At 33.9% G+C, this 22,996-nt stretch overlaps 1 protein-coding gene and 1 non-coding gene across 15 annotated transcripts in view; both read right to left on the bottom strand.

Moving 5' to 3' along the window:
- Positions 1–21,569, bottom strand: part of TIA1 (TIA1 cytotoxic granule associated RNA binding protein) — a 28,707-nt gene extending 7,138 nt beyond the window's left edge. For 2 of the 14 annotated variants that reach the window (XR_002781657.1, XM_011365568.2), the window contains exons 1-7: positions 21,181–21,569; positions 13,448–13,544; positions 10,023–10,121; positions 9,459–9,513; positions 9,254–9,286; positions 7,953–8,040; positions 4,693–4,768 (exon numbers count right to left, since the gene is read on the bottom strand). Coding sequence is in view for 9 of the 14 variants with exons in the window: in XM_011365568.2 (XP_011363870.1) it covers positions 4,693–4,768; positions 7,953–8,040; positions 9,254–9,286; positions 9,459–9,513; positions 10,023–10,121; positions 13,448–13,544; positions 21,181–21,206 (474 nt within the window). In the remaining 5 variants the exon portion in view is untranslated. Of the gene's footprint in view, positions 1–4,650; positions 4,769–5,478; positions 5,546–5,616; positions 5,721–7,952; positions 8,041–8,541; positions 8,661–9,253; positions 9,287–9,458; positions 9,514–10,022; positions 10,122–13,441; positions 13,545–20,518; positions 20,591–21,180 lie in introns of those variants that run through there. The other 12 variants (XR_002781659.1, XR_002781660.1, XR_002781658.1 and 9 more) reach the window with 12 other exon arrangements.
- A 202-nt stretch (positions 21,570–21,771) lies between these two features.
- TRNAG-CCC lies at positions 21,772–21,842 on the bottom strand. The gene has a single exon. It is a non-coding gene; the product is annotated as a tRNA-Gly (tRNA).
- Between the last annotated feature and the right edge of the window lie 1,154 nt (positions 21,843–22,996).

The raw sequence follows: 22,996 nt of genomic DNA, 5'->3' as shown, positions 1-22,996 counted from the left end.
AGCCAGTGATGACAGAAGAAACCCACAAAAGTACACTGTCACAGAACCAAGGAAGCAAAAGGTCAAGAGGTAAACTGAAAAAAATAGTGCTGTAAGACAGTGGTAGAGTTGGTAGAGAATGAAAGCCAGCTTAGAGTGAATTGAAAAAGTAAATGGGGTGCAGCTTTGGTTGGTAGTACAAAAGAACCAACAAATTCAAGGATAAAGGCCATTCTTGAAACACATAAAGAGGAAATACATTTAGTAGTCCCCTCTTATCCATGGGGATATGTTTCAGGACCCATAGTTGATGCCTTAAAATGTAGATGGTACCAAACCCTGAAAGTACAATGTTTCTTCCCATACATACATACCTACGATAAAGCTTAATTTATAAATTAGGCACAGTAAGAGATTAATAAGAATAAAATAGAATATACAATAAAAATAAAAGTTATGTGAATATACAATATACAATAAAAGTTATGTGAACATAGTCTCTCTCAAAATATCTTATTGTACTGTACTCACTTTTCACTTAAAGAAGGCACTTCATGGCTTCTCTTTGGAATATCGAATTACTACCATCACTACTCTTGTGCCTCAGGGCCATTATTAAGTAAAATAAGGGTGACTTGAACATAAGCACTGTAACATCACTACAGTTGATCTAATAACCGAGATGGCTACTAACAGGCAGGCAGTGTACAAAGTGTGGATACACCGGACAAAAGGATGATTTATGTTCTAGGTAAGACAGAGTGAGATTTCATCACGTTACCCAGAATGGCATGCAATTTAAAATTTATGAATTGTTTATTTCTGGAATTTTCCATTTAATATTTTTGGACCACAGCTGACCATGGATAACTGAAGCAAAGGAAAGTGAAACTGCAGATAAGGGAGACTACTGTATTCTTTAAAAAAAAAAAACACAAATATTGTTTATCACACTAACCAGTTTGAACTCCATGAGATGTTTAACTATTATTGTGGGTTGAATTGTGTCCCTTAAATTGATAAAAAGTCCTAACTCACCCTCTACCTCTATAACTATGAATGTGACCTTACTTGGAAATAGGACCTTTGCAGATGTATTAGTTAAGATGAGGTCATACTAGGTTAGGGTGGGCCCTAAATCCAATATGACTGATGTCCTTATAAGCAGGAAAAGCCAATGAGGACACACACACAGGGAAGAGGACCATGTGAAGGTGAAGGCAAAGAATAGACTGATGCACCTAAAAGGCCAGTAAGGATACCAAGGACTGCTGGCAAGCTAAGAAGAGGGAAGGAAGAATTCTTCCACAGAGCCTTCAAAGGGAGCATGACCATGATGACTCCTTGATTCTGGAGTTCCATCCTCCAGAACTTTGAGAGAATAAATTTTATTATTTTAAGCCATTCAACTTATGGTACTCTGATACAGCAGCCCTAGGAAATAAATACAACTATTTGCTCACCAAAGAGGAAAAAAAAAGTTTTTATGGTGTGTGTATGGCTGTGAATGGGAGATGAAGTGGAAGCATATGCAAACAACTCTTGAGAAGCTTGATTCTAAATTATAGCAGAAAAGTGGGGATATAAGGGACACTGGGTCAAGTGTGGTTTTGATTAAGACATACTAGAACATGCTTTTTAGTTGATAGGAATGATCCAGTGGAGAAGGAAAGACTAACACAGGACGAACAGAGCATATATTATACAATTCCATTTATAGAAAAATGTTGGGAACAGGGAAATCTATATAGATAGAAAGTAAACAAATAGTTGCTCAGGGTTGGGAGGGGAGAATGTGTAAAAGGAAAAGGATGATGAAAACTAATGAGAACATAGTTTCTTTGTGGGGTGATGAAAATATTCTAATATTGTGATATGTGACAGTTTCATAACTTTATGAATATTCTTTGAAAACCTATTGAATTGTACACCTAAAATGAGTGGATTTTATGATACGTAAGCTATATATCTCAATGAAGTTGTATTAGAAAAAAAATAAGCACAGAATCAAAGTACTTGAAAAGGCAAGAGAGGTGGGACTCCAAATTTAAGTGATTTCGCCTTTTACAGGAAGTCTCTTTCTTCCACTATAATAGGAGAAGGGGAAGGTGGGTGAATTTTATGTAGGTTTGGTGATTGAAAGCTGAGGGATTCCTGTATGACAGCTTATATTTTCTAAGGGAAGCATAAGGTTGGCAGCTTGGAGTGATGACAGAGAAAAGAGTGAGGAATATTTGAATGGATAGGAGGGAGAATGAAACTTATCAAAGAATGGGAAATCAAACTTACTAGAGAAATAATTTTGCAAAAATAGCACCATGTACTCATCTAATGTGTGTGACCATTAATTAGAAGAGAAACCAGTTGACTCAGTTTTTGTCTAGCAACATTCAGTTACTTCAGAGTAGGCAGAAAAACTATCTATGTTCAATCAGTACTGAGGTTTGCCTAGCAAGTACAACACAGGTAGAGAGGCAAAAGGAGCGGGGGTAATTACAATCATGGCTGTTACACTTCATAACACCTGAGAGTACCTACCAATCACATACCACAAATTTTACAGAAGCTGAGATGTAAACTTGGGAAGATTAAATCAAATCACTTACTCAAAGTTGCACCTGTCATATGATGGTTATCAAGATTCAAATTCATCTCTGGCTAACTCCAGAGGCCCATTGCTATGTGACTCTAGTTCATCCTAAGTATGCATTTAATGTTTATATAGCAGGGATCTATACTCCATAATCTCAAATGAAAAACATGAATTTCAAGCCCACCCAAAGCCTGAAACTATCTTCCCAAATAGCACAAAACACTACAATCCTATATATAAACTCTCCAAGGAACTCAACTAATTGTGGCTTATCAGCCCATTATATGAAGTATTTTTCTACCTCTCCTAAATATTTTACTGTGATTAACAGTAAAGCTTTCAGAACCAACTATACACTCCAAGTTTTTATTTTCTCATCTCACAGGGAAAAAATCTTGTAATTGGTAGATGAGACATATACATGGCAGAGGTTTTATCTTTTTGCCTCTCAACATGCTTTACCATTTCTGGCTCTTCTTCTAATATGTGGGATCTTTTTCCTGATCTCTTTATAGGTTTTTCTACTTTCTTGGAAGACATTTTCACTTAATGAGGAAGATAATACCTATACTGCATAATACATTTAAATAATCTGACCACAAGATACAATGTTACTACTGTGTGAACACTGAGATCCAACTGCATTCTACATTTTCTTGCCTGTACTTGTAAGCCATGTAAACATTTTCAGGGCAGATTTTTTTATAAAGTAAATTTTGGGCAAAATGGTTACAGTCGTTATAGCACATATCTGGATAGAAACAGTTCATGGTGAGGAATAATCAGACATTAGCTCCAATGTAAGTAGACACAGGAACTAGAAAAAACAAAACAGTATGACACTATTTGGCATAACTGCAAACTGATGTATTTTTAAAAACCCCAGCAGGAAATGGCACAATAACTGATGCTCATACATTTGACCTAAAGCCACCAAGAAATAATATAATATCGATTTCAATTACTCCATCTACTAAAGTAAGAAAAGCCTTTCTAAAATACATTTTATACTATCAAAAACTTTTAATGGTTCATTCTAAGGCACCCTTACAAACAGAAGTACAGTGTTTCTGTATTTATCATTGGCAAATAATAGTTACAACAGAGGTAATACAATAAAATCCAAGGTAAATGGATACTCCAAGTGTATACTCTAAGATTAGTGTGCCCACCATTCACTCCTATATTTTTGGAAGTGTGATAGCTCTGAATTTAATTATTTCAAACCTTGAGTTAGCACACTACTTGAATTTGTAATATATTCACAAGGTTCAAACAATATAATGCTGTGAGAAGCTTCCCACTCTGTCCCCAATCTGCCTAACTCTCATTACCTACCCCCAAACAGGAAACCCTGCAACAAGTTTCTTGTTTATGAGCAAAACACACACACACACACATGCATGCGCATGTCACCCAAATATATGCTCCCTTCCTTTTTATACAAATAAGCTTTTTCACTTAACAATATCATGGAAATCTTTCCATAATCTGTACTTACTGAGCTTCCTCATTCTTTTTAAAAGAACAATGGTACAGTATTGCATAGTATGGAGGACACACCAAAGATTTTAACTAGCTGTCACATGAAATATGAGCTTTTCTTTCTTTATATACCCTACTCTCACCTCTCATTTGACAAACTGCAGTCCTTTCTTTTTTCTGCAAAAACCAGAAATTTCAAGTTCATGCAAATTGGTGTTCAGTAAATATATGTTGAATAAAAGAACCGATGAGACAGTTTTGAATACATTAATAATTTAAAAAGTCCCCGTCCATTGGAGCATTTTATTAGCTACATTAAATTATCATGGGAATATAAAACAGGGAGATAATGAATTAAATATATAAATGAGATTTTCAATATCTATCTTTGGCTGACAATTTAAACATTTTCCTTTTCTATATTCTGAAAACACTTTATGAGTACTTTGCATGCATAGATGCTAAATAAAAGTTGAATAAATGACCAAATAGGAAAAAGAACACATCCTTTAGTAAGGGTGTTAATTATCAGTGAAAGGAACAAATGGCAGATGAAAGATTTACAATGAAAACAAAATGAATATTTTTATTCTTTACTCTTGAAGCAGTGCACATGCACTTTTTATTGAGCTCACCCATTTGTTGAAAAAGGAGACAAAGCCATATCCCTTAGACTTTCCTGTTGCCATGTCTTTTACCACTCTGGCATCTCTGAAATCAGAAACAATCAGAAGTTTAGGTTTGTAAACTCTCCTCTGGGTATCAAGTGAGAATTTCATACACAACTCATTTTCATGTTTCATCTTCATTAAAATAAACCTTTAACGCAAATTCACCTTTTATTCTATAAAACTTATGTATTAGCAAATGAGGCTTAATTTTATGAACATGCAAATCAATAACTTCTTAAATATGTATGTATATATCATACAGAAATTGCCTCCCACTTCAAAAAGTTTTAAGCTTTTAAATATTAAGCATGGTGAAGGCAGCTATTCAAATGAATTACTTAACCACTTATAGGGTTCACAGGCACATGAGATGAATGGCTTTCTTTAACCATGCAATTTATAATTTGCTATTTGATACCATATACTACCTAATCATTAAAAAATTAAAATAGAAAACTGGAAACTAAGAGAATAAAAAAAGTTGTATATTCCCTAAATTAATTAAATTATTTTTATTTTCTCAGATCAATTCATACCCCCCTTTTGGACTATGGGCAAATTTTGAGAACTTGACATTTTCAGAAATGTTAAATCATTGAAGAAAAATACTAGACACACACTTTAGTTTTAAACTATATATGAAAGGATTTTATACTAAATTTTAAAACAGCAATCATATAAGATTGATTGGAAACTACAAGATATAAAAGCAAAATTTTAAAAAGTCAGAAAGTAAAAAAGCACGCCAACATTTATCCACTGTGAACCGTAGCTTGTAGTTAGCCAGGGCAATTCTGTCCATTCTTCAGAGATACTCTGCAAAATAACCAGAGCCCTATTATTTGAGATTGAGTAAAAAACCCAGCCATGATAGCTAAAACTCCATACCTCAAAAAATTGGACTCATATTGTGCTTCACAGGCAATCTGCTTTTAAGTTAGCCAGGTATGTCACAATGCTTGTTCTCTCAGGACACATGAACAAAACAGGCACTTTCACAACAAAAACCCAAGTCAGAAAGCCATGCAATATAATTTTATATTAAAGTATACATAAGCATATTTTGATTAATTTAGGAGTGATTTATTAATTGTTTAGAGTCAAAATGGCAAAGAGGTAGTGGTGAAAAGGGAAAACTAATGCAAGTCACTTCTTAATATGTAAAAATACTTATTAAATTATCTGTATGGTACACATGCATTTAATTTGGTAGCTGATTCACTTCTATACCAATATTTGTTAGACTACCCTAAACTCAAGGAATAGGAAGAGTTTACTATATTAATTTGGGAAAGAAAATACTACATTTTTATACTAAATATTTTAATAGATCACCATTTACTGCACATCTTCTATAAGTCAAAAACACTATTGTAAGATCTCTACTGAGAAAATCTGACTATCATGAAAACCTTTCAATATATGGTTATCAACTTATTTCCTTTAACAAAAAAATTAGGAAATGATGCTACCCAACTGAAAATAGTTCTTTTAAATTTAGGAACACTAACTCCTTGGGTAGCCTAAAGCTTAGACATTATACATTACCTCAACTGAAAATTATAAAACTTAAGGAAAGGCCTTACCCAAGAAAAACTAATATGTACATCAATAATCATGGTTGACCATAATGAAATCTACAGACTAAAATTATGATACCAACATATTTAACAAAAAGAAATTATTGATCCATGATTAAAGTCACAAAATTACTAAAATTTGAATATTATTTAACTTAAACTCACTGATTGTTAAATAATTTTTTACTAAAACCAAACTAAAATTCTGATGTTTTCAGAAAAGTTACTTCAATTAAATTTAGAGCATTTAATAAATAGCTACTTAATCTGTTAAAGTATTAGAAAAATTTCTTCCTAAAGTTGTTTCAGAAAATGTTAGCCTGGAAATATGTTTAATTCTTACTTATTCCTGAAAGGATTCTCTAAGCAAGCAGCAGCAAATATCTAGATCAGTGTTCTTTAATCCTTCTTTAATCTTTTTATGGACCTGTGACTACTCTGAAAATAGCATAAACTCACAAAAGTACTTCCTACCAAAAGGAAAACAAAATTTTGTATACAGAGATTTTATAGAGACTTTGGGAGGCTAAAGGTTAAGACCTTCCAGTCTAGATATTTGAAAGCAAGCTAACCAGCATCAAAACCCTAAAACAGATTAAAAGGAACAATCAAGAAGTTAGAACTTTACTTATTTTCCTAGTCTGTTCTCACAAAGAAAAATGTCACCTGGCAGAAGAATCCATTTATAAACCCTAATCTCACAACTGCCATTAAAGTTGGCCCCTTACTATGCTTACTTATCCTCCTACCAATGAACTACAACTTTTCAAATGAAAACTCTGCCAAAATTCATCACCAACACCATTGGCATTTACTTTGCAGTCTTTTCACCTCATCTCTACGGTTGGTTTGTTCATCAAACCAAATGAAAGCTAGTGTTTCCTTTTTACTACTACTCTTCTAGCTGGAACAAAAATAATAAAGCAACCAGAAATCCTAAAAAAATGCTGTTTTCTAAATTCAATGATTACTTCTAAGAGAGTATTATAATCGAATTATTATTCTTATTTTATTATGGCATGTTTTTCAAAATATTAAAGTTCTTTTATGATGAGTACTATCTTGAGTGAGCTCTTTTCAAAGGCCTAAATTGTACGATTAATAGCAAATGCAAGCAAGACAGAGCTTCACAAAATACTAAAAGGTATTATTCTTATTCTTATTCTTAAAGTTGCTGTTGTTAACAGTAACAACCAAAAGGTAGATACCTTGAGATTAACATTTAATAACTGCTTTTTAAGTTAATTTGTTAAAGTTTCTTTTTGTTAAAATATATTAACACAAAATGCATGGTATCATAGAAGTGCCCAAGGAGTCTAAATTCCTTAGTCATAGCACAAGCCTACTAAAGATCAAGACCAAGCTAGCAAGAAACTTGTATAACAATATGTCTAATAGTAAATTTATCTCTTAACAGCTAAGGCTTATTGAAAAAGGATTTTAAGATAACTGAAGACCAAAGATTTATTTATCAACAGGAAAACAATTTTTGGCTCTTAACTGTTTCAATAGTGTCTAAACAATGTAATACATTATATTCAAGTGTTAAAATTAATGTCCAAAATTCACAATAGATTTTCAAAGTATTTCTAAATAAGATTGTTTCTAATTAAAAGCATTTTACATTTATCTTCTGTTACTTACGATATTCTTCCAAAAGGCGCAAAAGCAGCTTTTATATCTTCAGTTGTAATTTCTGGACTGAGATCACCAACAAAGACATGGAAATGATCTTATAAGGGGAAGGAAGGGGAAGTGAAAAGAAAAACAAAATTTTAGAATTTAAAAAATACTAAAATCTATTCAATAAAGTATTCTTAAAATAATTTATGGATTATAGTAACATAAGCAAAACACTATCCTATATCTATATAAATCCTATCAATTTTAAATGTAATGAATCAAGGTGACAATACAGGAAAGATTCTCCTAAAGACTGCGATATATCTAACTGGAAACTGACAGTTACATTTCTACTTACAGCCATGTACTGGTCTAAGAAAATAAAATAATATATAACAAGTTTTGCAAAAAATATTAATGACTTAATTACCATCCTAATAGTAATTATTTACATTTATTCAGTTTACCACTATATTAAAGCTTTACAAATTAAATAGTGGTATTTTGAGTTATGTAGACTAGATTTGCCTCAGTTAAGACGATTTACTGAAGCTAGCTACATGATATACTTGGTTTAACCATATTTTGTGAAGAACAATCAAAGAAATACCTTGCATTGCAACAGTTTGATGTTAAAGTATTTGACAGTTTTCTCAAAAGCCAACAGTTTTGGTTGCCCAGACATTACACCATTCAGTTTATGTGAATCCATGTGCAAGTGAACTAAGACTGAAGGCAACAGAATGAAAACAGTAATCCCTTCGCTTTATATTAGAGCTATTAAAAAAAGCATTGGAGAGAAATAACGATCCCATATGCGAAGTTAAAAAAAAAAAGACAATGCTCAAGAAACACTTAAAATATACAAAATAGTTGGATCAACACTTTAAAACAGACATATATCAATTTGACAAAGTATATTTGGAAAGAAGTTACCCCTACTTGGCAGGCCTTAAGCAACACATTGGGTTGCCATTTGGGAAACACAGTTTCAGGAGCAACTCAAGCAATCAGAAGATCTGGATATGAAGCACAGATCGTGACCTCAAGGAAGCAGGGTATCTTGCCCTTTAGTTGGTGAAAGTATTTCTAAGGCATCAGCTGCTACCAAGAGGGTCAGAGAGCTTGAAATAGCACCAAAGTAGTGGACAAGCCACACTTAGTCAACACTGGGAAGAAGGGGGAAAAATATTGCCAGAGAGACAAATAGAAATACGACCTCCTCCCTCCCCACTCCCCCCAATATCAAACAAAAAAAGTTCAGGTGGTTAGTGAATACCCTTTCAAGAGATTTCATTTTATGTTTAAGAAGATACAATTACCTTGTGAACGCTGTGTGCTGACAACGGTACTACCTGATGACAAAGATTAGATTTGTTCTTAAATTTATTAACACAAACACATTCAATCATATCTTAGGATAACGATCAAAACATTACTGCAAACACGTATGATGTTTATATGCTTTACAATAAAACTACTGAGTACAATACAAATAAATGTTCAAAGAGTATAAAATATACTTACTGCTTGTATCTTTCTTTTGACTGCTGGGGGTTGTTGCCCAATTCACTTTGACTTCCTAAAAAAATTTTCTACATTTATATTCCATAAAAATAAAGCTCGAAATCAGACATTACAAGATTTGCATCTATAAACACATAGGAAGGTGTATGTTTGAGACAAAACATTCAAGGGGCTACCAATCCTGGTCAAGGTTTCAATACTTATTTTTAACTACACTTATGCAAATAATGTTAGCAAATCCTAATCTTACACACTTCTCTGTTAACATTCAACTAATCTTTCTTATCTAAAGTACCAGTGAATTTTTTCCTTTTATTCTTCCCCATTAGTACCGAACATTCCCAGATGTTTTATCCAAGCTTGAGTAATTCAACAAATGTTTTAGTATTTACCATGTGCAATACACCATGAAGAAAACTGACATAAAGATGCCCTCTAAAAGATTTATCCCACCTTTTAAATATTAAAATGTGCTGTAAAGTGAGTACGCTTCTAAAAAGGAAACGAAACTATACAACTTAAATTTTCCAGCGCAAGTCACCTTCTTTAATTATGACAGCTTACCTTACCCATTATCTTCCGCCCATTCATAGCAGCTAGTGCTGCAGCGGCATGACGATGCTCATAAAACTCCACAAAACAATATGGATCATTTCCAGCTGTCTGTTGAAGAAAAAACACAAGAGCCATTTTTTTTTTTTTTTGAGATTGTTGGGAAACATTTAATTGGCTACAGAAATCTGTGAGAACCAAAGACAACAGCCAATTTTAAGTTTTATACCCCTATTACCTTAAAATTATAATATCTCCATGGAGGGTACATTCCATGAGTAAATCTTTAGATAAGGAAGTATACATTTAAAAATGAACTATTTTTATAGAAAGCTATCTTCTTCAACAAGTTAGACTATACTACTGTATATAATTTCTTATTAATGACTAAGTATCCTAATTATGGATAAATGGATATATAGCTATATTCTCCCTAACAGCATATATTTTTTTCTTTAAGCTAAAGAGGTTAAATTTGACTAGATTCCTATATCCTCAAGTCTTGGTGTTGGCTTTTAATGATTTTTCTGTCCCTTCCCTGTGATATTACTTTTTATCGCTATAAATGTACACATATCCTTGCTGCTTTTAAGTTGCTAAGTAGCAGAAAATCTCAGCCAACAGTCTCAAACCTATTTCTAAAATATAACTAAATAGGCTCTGAAAACTGAAGAGGTTGTCTGGTAAGTAAAGTTTCAGAATTTGGATTTTTTGACATCAATTTTTTAACTGCTTAGTAGTCTTTTAAAAATGCTCTCCTCTTTTCTGCTGGTGTTCCAAGTTGTTGAGGTTTGAAGCCTGGATGTTTTATTGTAAATTAAAACATAAAAAATATCCAATATTTTACACCTATCAATGCCAAATACCAAATGACTTCACAGTCCATTTTTAAATTCTTCCTATAATCTCCTAAGCAGCATTGTTAAAATGAGAAGTCTAAAAGACTAGAATGATACAATAAAAAAATATGCCATTTTGTTTCAAGCACAATAGTTTTAAAAAGTCACTGCCAATGATTTTTAAAAATTTTGAAACTATTATTTTATTTTAAAAACATTAGCAAATACAAAAATATCTTTAAAATTGTATAATTCAAACTAACACTGCAGATACTACATTGATCAACCGATCTACTACAAAGATAAATTTTGACAGGCATCAGAAGGTGGTTAGAAAAAGTAGCTTAAATTTAAGAGTACAGCAATCAAATGAAAAAGAATATTCATTTTAGTTAATTTGTACCCAGAACAAAACATACTTTTTAGATAAAAAGAATCTAAATATACACATTATTAGCCTTTATACTCCAAGAAGTATAAAATTCATAAATATGGACATCAGTCCAACAGTATAAACAGACTGGAATTTAGAATCTAATAATAATAAAAATAAGATGTTAATCCAAGCCTTGGAGTGATCAAAATCCAAAATTTATATAAATTGGCAAAGACTAAACTAACCTAGTCTTTTCTGTAGGTCAGGCAGCCATTAACAATTTGCCTAGTGACCTTTACCAGGGAAATATCTGGAATGACCACCTAGACAGGTAGAAGAAAATGGCAGCCTACAAACCAATGGAGAGGATTTATATTCGGATAGTTCTAATGGGGTTAATATCCCTGCTCTGCCTCATTTCTGCATATATTAAATGGGAATAAATGTGTTTTTACAATGGTTTTGTTGAGCATTTGTGATAATGCATCAGAATTGAAATAACTAACAGGTAATAGCAGGAATAACTAACAGGAATAAAGATGGAGACCCGCATCAAGGAAAAATTGTTTTTAAGTTCTCCATCATTTTCCCAGTTCTCTTAACTTTCTCTATGGGTACAAGGATCTTCTTTATCCAAATTAAATGTGATAAGAAAACACTCAAGAAGAGTATAAAGGACAAAAACATTTGTTGAATCCATCTATATTATATGTAGATGACGGTGCCACATTAGAGAAAGGTTTGACATTTTAAAATCTAAGACAACAATCTAAAGCCAACTGGCTAAACGATTACTTTCTAAATACCAAGTTAAAAAAGAATTAAAGTGAAATATAATAGAAAAGAAAAGAGCAAATACACGAATACATGATTATCTTTCTTGGGGAAAATAAAGCAAAAGTTTACAGGAAGGAGAGACCATGGGATAAAAGGATTTGTCTTTAGCACTGTCTCTCCCACCAAAAAAAAAATTTTAAGGTCTGTTTATACATATGATTCAGGGTTAACACCAATTAGATGATGAACTCAATGTTTTTTTCCTAAAGGTCTGAATGGAAATTGCCACAATGTAAGAAAAACTTGAATCAAGTTAAAAACGTTTTTAGTTTCAAATGTCTATTATTTTTGACCCAATTTCCCAATCTAATTGCAAGAAGTGAATTTCTAGATTAGCCAATCAACTGATAACCACATGTAAATTTTTTTTTTAATCAAAAAAAATTTTTTTTTTTATTCTAATATAGAGGGATGTGGAACAGGTCCAAAACATCCACAGCTGGCTGGGAAAAAGAGGCAAGCCATGGCTGTGCCTGTTTGATACAGACACATGAAGACCCCCGAAATCAATGAGGCCTCCCAGCCGGGCTCTCAAGGCCTACAAAGGCCTTTCTCTTCTGTGCCCTACACGCCTGGGCCTACCTCAGTCTCCTCAGCCCTCAAATTTCCTGGCCTCAGGAGGAAAGGGACTGTGTCTGGCAGCATGGCTGCTGCAGGGGATTTGGGTTCTCGCCTTCTGAGGTGCTGGCCAGGTCTAAGAAAATACCACCTGACCCTGTGGCCCCAGGTCCCAGTTCCTGGCTGCCCCAGCCTGGCTAGGCAGTGGGTTTGACAGCAGCCACGGTCCCAAGAGCAGTGCATTTGCTGGTGGTCAAACAGACTGTCCAGGGTGAGGGTGGGGGAAGGGGAGAATGGGCCGCCTGTGTTGAATCAGGCAGGTGAGTTTCATGGCTGTGTAGAGGGGGTAAGGACGATGGTCAAAAGGGAGAAAGGAGGGCGGTAGAACTGGCAGCAAGAGAGTATGGAAATGTGGAGGAGGAAGGGAATGGGCTAACTGGAGGCTGAAAAAGGTGGAAGGGTCTGGGAGTGGACCTGGAAGCTGAGAGTAGAATAAAAAAGAAATGAGACATCTAGAAAAAGAGTGAGGTTGCTGTGTCATAGGAAGATACAGCAGAGGAAAGGAGGAGAGTCACCTGTAAAATTCTGATGCCTCAATGCACTTTAAAATAAGAGCCAATATGTAGTTCTCATATGCTCTAGAAATGATTAGTTCTATTTGCTTCTTCCTTTATTTAGTAAAACAAATTAAACTCAGTGGCCAAAACTGATTCACTACAAATTCACTAAATTCAGACTGTATAAACTAATTAAGAGTTCCTGGAAGTAATGGATTTAAATAATTTATATAAAAAAGAAGAAAGTTAACTTAAGTAAAATACCCTTACATCCATAATCATTTTGCAGTTTTTACAAGGTCCAATCTGGCTAAAGAGCTGGAGAATTAGAGCTTCTGTCACATCTCTGGAAAGGTTACCAACATATCTGAAACACAAAGGAAAACAATTTACCATTTTAAATTTGCTTCTTTTGTATCTAAAGTTGCTTACTGAAAAATAAATTTTGGAATAGGCAGATCTTTGCCTTAAACTACATTACTTGGGAATAGCTTATAAAAGTTTGCCAAAAACTCCAGAATCTCTTTCAAAACAGATATAAAATATGTAACTTTCAAGTCTATTAGACACTGCTAGTAGAAGGGAAGCTAATGTGTGTGTGTGCGCAAATTAAAACCTGTTGTTTATTTCCAGGTTCCTAGGCTTATCTTAGAAAGATATGCTTTAAAATCTCCCAAATGATCATTAGGTATATATATATATATAAATCACTTTATAAAATCAATCCTGGGAAGCTTTGTAATTTTTTCTACCTCTACAGTATTACTGAGAACATTAAAATTTCCTCAATTTTGAATTACACGATTCCCCTAATACTGTTCAATTTAGGTATACTTAGTTTTACACAATAAACATATTTTTGAAAAATAAAGGGTAAATCACTTATAAAATGTTGTACATACTCACAAAGGGATAGAAAATCTTTTAATGAATATCAACGATCAGTGGATGTGAAGAAAGAGTAGAAAGATTGCAGGATATACTTTTAGCAGATGATATGAATTGGTGACTAACAAACTTAATTAGTGTAGTGTATTACAAGACCATATGACTGGGATCATTTTTATCTAAACAGTTTATAAATAAATTTTCAAAATGGAGTTTTGAAACAAGATTACTTCTAGATATGTTAGAGGTTTATCAGTTCTGAAATCAGAAAATGTAGTCTCTGAACAAAAGTTTTTCATTCTTCTGCCAAGAATCCTTCAAAAAATGTATGATGAAAGCTATAGACTCTTTCCCCAGAAAAATAAACATCTGTATATGCCAGAAAGCACAGATCCAATTTCTTCCTTCCATTTACCCATTTAACAAACATACACTGATTACTATGAAGGCACTCAGATAGGTTAAAATGGCAAAGGGAGAAGTGCTGAACAATGAACGACATTTAAAGATCAGGTAGAATAATGATAACTCAAAAAAGCAACAGCAACATCTACCCAACAGTAATTTTTCCAGTATTGGAGGTTATTATTACTCCAAGTCCTTATTCTGAAAATCAGTAATTAAAGGGAAAGAATTAAGCATTTATTTTGCTTTTTTGAGTAGAACTCCAGTATAGTAAAATCTAATAGCTACGGTTGATGCGGGAAGAGCTCTCCTTTACAGAAAATGCTAGTTAATAAATGTAGACAGATCATATTAAATAAACTATGTGTAAGCTCTATGGGTATTATACTGTGGGTATTTGCAGGGTGCTAGTTATCACAAAGATTACTTAACAACTGGAAAGAGAAAACCTTTTGACCCAGTGATCAAACTTTAAGTCACTTTATAGACGGACAATGAGACATAGTGTATACAATATGAACTATCAAATTTCACCTATGAAGTGGTCTAATTAAAAAGATCTAACTTGACTTTAGTCAATCTTAAATTTGGATTACAGACTATTGGATATATAAAACAATTATACAAATCCAGATGTGGGATATTATATAAGGCCACTTGATGGATATATTCAAATATTATTGTTCTAAAAAAAGTTTAAAAAGGAAGGACTGTTCTTGATTAAAAGAAACTTAAAAGACACTAACAAAAAATACAATAAATAATCCTTGACTGGATCTTGGATTGAGGCGGGGGATTGCTTTTTCTTATAAAACTTATATTAATATATGTAGAAGGAATGAAGGAAATAACCATTAAAAACCACAATAATATTTGCTACTGGCAAAATCCACCCATGGATGTTTTATAATTGATAAAACTTTAAGGAGAAATAGGATATGTGTAGAGCCTCAAAGGATTTCCTGGAGAGTTTTTATGGGTTATTGATTATTGATTTTAACCAACAAATTGGTTGTTTTATCATATGTCCACAAAATCTTTAACACACTTCCCTCTATGAAGTGGAGTTTAATTTCTCTCTCCTTGAGTGTGGGCTAGTGTTGGTGATTTAATTCTAATAAACTATATTGAGAAAAAAGAAGTCACTGTACAGTGGAGAAACAATACCCTTCAAAAGTGCCATGGTCATGAAAGGTATCTCCTCATATAAAAGGAGAGTAAAGAGACATGACTAAATAAAGTGGTATCTTGGAATGGATCCTGGAACAGAAAAAAGACATTAGTGGAAAAACTGGAGAAACTAGAATAAAGCTTGTAGTCAACAGTATTGTATTGTGCTAATTTCTTAGTTTTGATAAGTATACCATGGTTATGTAGAATGTTAAAAATTAAGGGAAGCTGGATGAAGGTTATGTGAGAACTCTGTACTATCTCTATAACTTTGTGTTCTCACCTGACTCTTGTAGCTGTAAGAAATTCTCAGGATTGCAATGTCTAAATGAAAAAAAAAATAGCTCATCTGAAAATTTAATTCTAACATCTATGTCTTTGTTAAAGCTAGATAATCTAGTGACAAGTAGACAGTATTTAGGAAACCTGAATTCCATCATTTACTCTTTGCAAAATCATCTAAGATTTTCTGAGAAATATTTTCTGAGTGATATTACCTAGTTTGAAGGCAGGTAATTAAAAAAAATAATAAACTACTTAAAAAAGCTTTATAGTTTGTACTGCCTTTACATTTATTTATTTGATGTGGCCTGTTGCACACTGTAAGCTCCAGGAGTCTCTACCAATTAACTCTACACACAGCTGTTTAGAGAAATGCTCTTCAGGGGAAGTTACACAAACAACTTGCTCTCAGCCTTAGACACCATTACAATAAACTACAAGTAACATATATAACATTTCCATATCAAAGAAATGCAAAGACAAAAATCTCCTTTTCTTCCTTGTACAAATAAGAATAATCCATTACATCAGTCTTTTTACCAATAAGTTAAACATCAATACCTATCTCGAATTTTTAGAAACAATGTTATTACTTTTCGAGTCTACTTGCTAAATAAATACTAGTTTGAGACAGAAAGCCCAAATTTGAAATCTGCAGCCCCTTTTACATATACTCCAGATACTTTTGATGAAAAAAAAAAAGTTTGTAGAATGCTATATATTTTACAAATTCTCATTTTTATATGTTTCTTTAGTTGTTTCATTATTTTGTCACATAATATTCAGTTTCTGAAGCCAAAAGATTTCCTATTAATGTATGAATTTAAGTTACATGGGTAGAGGACTATCTTTTTCTTTTTGGCTGCCAAATATCTTCCTTCCTATTTTTAGAGAAATCCTCATCCTAAGGCAGAGCTTGACTCCTCTACAGAAGGTGAAAAGCCTAGATAAGGTTGTGTAGTCTATCCTGCATGTAATCTAGGTTAAGTCAACTAGAGATACCAGTCCTGAACCTAGAAGACAAAGACAGGGCTTAAAGAAGCAGAAATGAAAGAGAATCTATTTTGGTGTCAAATGGGAATGGAGTCCCATGTCCAGTGAAAGCTGTGGTATTTGGTTCTTAGTGGATGCGGTAGTAGTATCCTTTCTGAGATTGTCTGCGACTTGATTAGGACTGTGGTCTGACTTCTCTTTCCTGAACATTTTCTAAGCCATGTTTCATAACTTTCCTGCAAATTCTGGGAGTGTCCAATATCTTTTTAACAATTCCTTTCATGGTCAAATTTTTTTGCTGCCTGCATTTAAGAAAAATCCTGATTGATACAAAAATTGATACTTGGTATAATTGTAAGCCAAGGTTCTCTGTCATAATGTCTGTTGGACTACTAACAAAAATGTAATTTTCTTACATTTTTATAGGTTTTATTAAAAAAAATTTTTTTTGGAATAGCATTAAAATATCCCCTTTGAGCTGTTTCACTGACTTCTTAACAGCGTAGATTGAAGTTTCCATGTTATATCACCTCTGAGATCAGGTACCAATCTTGTGCAGAACAGAAAGTAAAGACAGAAGTAGAAGAGAATTACTGTTAAAGCAAACAGATGTCAATGAACTAAAAAATGTCTTCCTCAGGCAACTGGATAAATGAATAGGAACTGTATACTACTTAAAAACATTGTATCAATGTAATCTCTTTAATATAAAAATTATATCATGGTTATGTAAGAGAATGCTCTTGTTCTTGGGAAATACGTGGTAGTTAGGCCTGAAGTATCATATACTGTTTTTGCAAACGGTTCAGCAAAAAACAAAATCAAAAACAAAAAAACCCCACAAAACCATAAAAAACAAAAGAACCCCACACATACACGCACACAAATAAGGCAAATCTGGCTATGAGCAATTGGTAAAATCACATGAAAATTACCTAACTCTTCAATGTATTACTTTTCTTAGTTTCCTGTAAGTTTTTTTCAAAATAAAAAGCTACTTGAGAATATTTAATGGAAAAATTCACCAATGTTACTAATGAAAACTTGGCAGTTCTGCCTGGGATAGGATTTTATATCAATTTAGTGCACATTTTTGAAGCTGATAACTAAGTTCAAACAGTTATAAAGTTGGAATCAAAAACATTTAAAATATTCATTTATATTAGTACGGCTCCAGAAAATTTAACTTAAAGAAAACATTTACAAAGCAGAATGCTGTACTAGGTTTTTCTGAGCCACAATCATTATAAAAAAAAATGCAGAATTTGATGAAGTCTCTGTGAAAATCTGAATGAAAATCTGAATAAAAAACATGAATAGGTTTTTATCTAATGATAAATCTGAGATTTTAATTTTTATTCATACTATATATCTACTGTCTAGACCCCTGCCTAGAACACTGTAGGTGCTTTATAAATATTTGTTAAAGAGATATTTTTGAATATTTGCAATTTGCTAGAAAATTATCCCATTTTGTCTGAGTTATTGTAGTTCAGAGGGAAATGATACATGTCTTTTACTAATTATGAAATTATGAAGAACAGTAAATGCTTATATGTGTATAGGCATACGCATACACATACATATTATACACCAGCATCATAATTGTAATATTAAACTGTCTACTCTTCACAAAGGATAGTCTGTTGCACGATAGCTGAAACCCTTATGTTATTAACTAGTATCACCTTCATTTGGACATCAGACCATACACATAAATCAGCCTAAACAAACATATCTAATACCAAGCATGAAGAAATCCTAAATGATTCATGCTCTCAAGAATGTTCTCATTTTTACTTATATTTTGCAAAGCACACATTTTAAGTGACTGGTATTATACACTGTAAATAAACCTACTTAAGCTGACTTCATTCTCACATCCCATATCCATCCAATTCACTGGTAATTGCTGTTGCTCTATTTTTGAAACATCTCCAGAATCAAACCACTTTTCACAATATATTTCCAAAGTACTCCTGACAAGAAACTGAATGCCGGCAATCTCTACCTTAACAAGGTGATGTTGAACACTAATTTGTGGCAAATGAAGGCATTTTCTCTGAGCCATTTAGGTATACAGGTGATAACTGAGATTCAGACTCTATCTTACCCTCAGGAATGAGTAAAATCTTGATTCACTGCTTGAAATTGTACCAGTTTTTAAAATAAATTTATTGGTCACTTGCCGAGAACCAGACACTGTGCTAAGAATGTGTTAAAAGTCTCTGACTGCCAGGGTAATTAAAACGTTTTATATTAAAAGTAAAAACACTGCTAGAAAAACTTAGGGATTAACATCTATTCATTTAATCAAGACTGATCTGATTGGAAGAATGGGAGTTTTGGCTGAAGGAGGTAAAGCAAAAGAGGAGATAGCAGGACACGTCAGAGCTTGGACTACTTTGGGAAAGAGGTTCTTGGATGGGGTGTTCTAGTGAAGGATATAAGGCAAAATTAGTCATAAGTGTAAGAGCTGAGGGCAGTGGAGTTGCAGGAAGATGAACAAAAAGGTATATGATCTTGGGTGAATCATTAAACTCTAAGCTTAGAGCTTTTCCTCAGCTGCAAAATGCACCCATTTTCCACAGAGGTCTGATGAGGATTAAATAAGCACATAGAGCATTTAACACAGAACCTGGCAAATCATAAGCACTCAGTAAGTTATCTGTTGAACAAAACTTCCTTCATTACTTCTCTTGCAATGGTTGGTGTCCTGTCCCCAAGCTAGTATTATTTAACTACCTTCTTTTGTAGACTGGCCTGAGAAAGCTGAAGTTGTCTTCATTATTTAATATTCCCAAACCAATATGCTAAAAAGGTTAAGTTCCCAGAATTTCTGGCAGTTTCTGAAATTAAAAATTTTGAAATAATATAAGAACTTTAAATCTAAAGACATAAAAGATGAGCAGTGCTTAACCCAATATCTGCTGACTATCATACTTTTAGCAAAGAGACGTGAGGAAAAAAAGATTTCCATAAACTCTATGAGGCTTTTTTTTTAGGGAGCATTTATCTACAGATATAATCTTTCGAAAAAAAAGATCACCCACTTTTTGCTGCATTCTATTAAAAAGATACTTAACTAACATTATCAGATAAACTAGCGAAAAGTTTACTAATGTATTAAGAAAGCCAGTGTGACTATATTTCTCATATGAGTTACAAAACGGAAACTTTGGTGAAAATGATTACATTGTACTTCCAAACAACTGTAGAATCTAGAGTTACAAATAGAAACCTAAAACTGTATTTTTAACGGATAGATTTCTCACACTGCCAGTATTTTAAGAATAAAAACAAATAGTTACGTCAAAAACCTCTTTTCCAGAAAAGTAACAAAGGCAGGATCACTGCATCCAATGATACTTTTAAAAACAAAGGAGAGGATGCTGTGCGGGAAGATACACGACAAAGAAAATATCCCAAGTTGAGATCATTAAGCACTAACTCTAAAAATTCCCAGGTGACTTAAATATGTTAAAGTATTTATCAACTGTTGCTTCATCAAAGCTGTCCGCTCCTTCAGCAACATGTCAATCACAAAAGTAGCAAGCGATTACAGAAATGCATTATATCCACTTCCCTTCAGCTGATATATACCTCCAGGTGAGACTTCCATTTTTCAAAAGTAGTTTCAAAATCCTTAGGGTATCCGGTTTTAGGCTCTATTTAGGTCGGTGGGAGGGGGTGCCACAGAAGGAAAGCCAAAACGGTTAAAAAAGATATTTGGCTTTTTTTTTCAGTTGGCAACTGCGAGAATAAAGTTTAAATTCACTGAAAATATGTACAAGCAGCCTCAACAGAAAAATTTCTACTAATGACAAGAAAATGAAAGTTTCAGGAGGAAATCAAAGTAAATGAAAGGGAGTCGACTGTAAAGATCAAGAGGTTAATCAAGAAGGGGGGCGGGAAAAAAAGAAGGAAAGCATGGGACAAAAAGGTTAGCTGAGCTCTAAAAAGAGGTTTGAATGAAAAAGCCTTCCCCAGGCCTGAGACGGCAGAGGGCCCATGGCGAGGCCAAAGGCCACGTAGTGATGTACTTAAGGTGAAAAGATTAATTTCGAAGGTTGAGGCCCCACAACCCGAACCTCATCCTCTCGCAGCCTGGATCTCGGTCCCTAAGCATCCAGGTGTGCGCGAAAGAGAGGAACCGTGATGTCGCGGCGCCCACAGAGGACAATAGGCTGGGGAGCGGCGATGGGCCGAGGCCTCCCTCCGGGACGACCACCATCCCGCCCCACTCATCGCTGCCCCAGACTCACAGAGTCTTGGGCATCTCGTCCTCCATGGCTGCTGCAGTTGCGGCGGCGCCTCTGGGTCCAGCTCCCTAACCTTTACTGCCTCCCAAATCGTTTGAGCAACTATGGCAGCAGAATAGCGGGGTTTCTCGGCTGACCCGAGGTTACTCCGCCTCCTTCTTCGGCGGCAATTATACTAGAGCGCCCGGCCCAGCACGAACAATGAAGCCCCAATACAAGATGGCGGCGAGCCGGGAGCCTAGGAGCAGCCAGCGAAGTGACCCGGACCGCGCAGGCGCAGAATAATCGTGCACTTTCAACCTCCCGGCCGCCAGGGTACACCTCAATCCATAGGTTCACTTGTTGCGCAGCCGCTCTTCCACCCGACGCTAGGGATGTCTCTGACAGCGCAGGCCTAAGAGTTAACTATTTCAGGACTTGCTTTGTCTTTTGAAACATCTTTATTTTCTCCCTCCAGATTCAAATGTTTCAGTAGTGGATTATGAGATAGAAATGTTCATGGAAATTAAAAATTATAAATATTTTCAAGGGAAGCATAATTTGTTAAATTCTTCAAGTTACCTCGTATTAAAGGTGGTAGAAAATAAAAGGTGCTGCGCCGCCCGGGAATCGAACCCGGGTCGCAAGAATGGGAATCTTGCATGATACCACTACACCAGCGGCGCTGGTAGCAAGAGCGGTTGCTTAAATTCCTTAGGATGAAATACAAGCAAACTTTCGTTCTCGTGTAAGGATGATTTTATTCGTTTAGAAATAAAAGTTCGAGAGTTTATAATCTACTTTTTACTGATATAAGAAACGATTCTCTCACCTAAATACAATTGAATAAATGTTCCTACTTTTTCGGTACAGAAAAATTTCTATTTTTTTTTTTTTTACTTAAAATGTGAGAGTTTCATTACAAAGAATTTGTCTTAGTGTTAACTAAATTTTTGAGAGTCAGGAAAATATTTCCAGATCTTTGCCGAATTTTTCTTCATATTTGCATTTTTTTTGGTGTGCTCAATGTATATTGGAAAATATTTTTTAAAATAGCTATTTAATGCAAATCGTCACAAGAATCCTAAAATCAAGTAAGTCAGAAGATACTTACATTTAAGTTTTCTTTATTGGGGTGAGAAAAATTAAGGCTCTGAAATGTCGTTTAGTGTACTTATGCATTTTGTATTTCATTTTATATTGTGTGAAATATTTTTTAAACATAGAAGAATGTTCGCATCCAAAAATGTGATGTCCTCTTGGAATTAGTTCCTTTAGAGTATGATATTTTTGGATTTCCATTTTTGGAATTTTAGAATCTGTGGCATGTTATTCGGATTTTATTTAAAGATATAAAGTATTAGACTTCTGAAGATAAATAAAACAAATGTTAATAGGGGATAGTAGTTTTTAACAGCTTTTTGAGACATAAGTCACGTAACTTACAATTCACCCATTTAAAGTGTACAGTTCAGTGGTTTTTAGTGTGTTTACAGAGATGTGCAAACATCCCTATAATCAATTTCAGAACATTTTCATCACCTCAAAAAAGAAACCCTTGCCAATTATCAGTCACTCCCCATTTCCCATCCCTCCCCATTCTTCAGCCCATGAGTCTGTCTCTATACCTTTGCCTATTTTAGACATTTTATAGAAATGGAATCATGCAATAATGTATGTGATTATTGGTTACTGGCTTCTTTCATTTAACATTATGCTTTCATGATTTATCATATAGCATGTATCAATACTTCATTCCTTTTTTGTAGCTGAATAAAATTCCATTGTATGGCTATAGCACAAGTATTTTTTAAGCTTTAAAAACTTTATTAAATCTTTA

The sequence above is a fragment of the Pteropus vampyrus genome, unplaced genomic scaffold (genome assembly GCF_000151845.1).
Source record: "Pteropus vampyrus isolate Shadow unplaced genomic scaffold, Pvam_2.0 Scaffold113, whole genome shotgun sequence".
NCBI lineage: Eukaryota > Metazoa > Chordata > Mammalia > Chiroptera > Pteropodidae > Pteropus > Pteropus vampyrus.
Note: the sequence above shows the minus strand (reverse complement) of the source record. Positions and strands in the feature narration are given on the sequence as shown.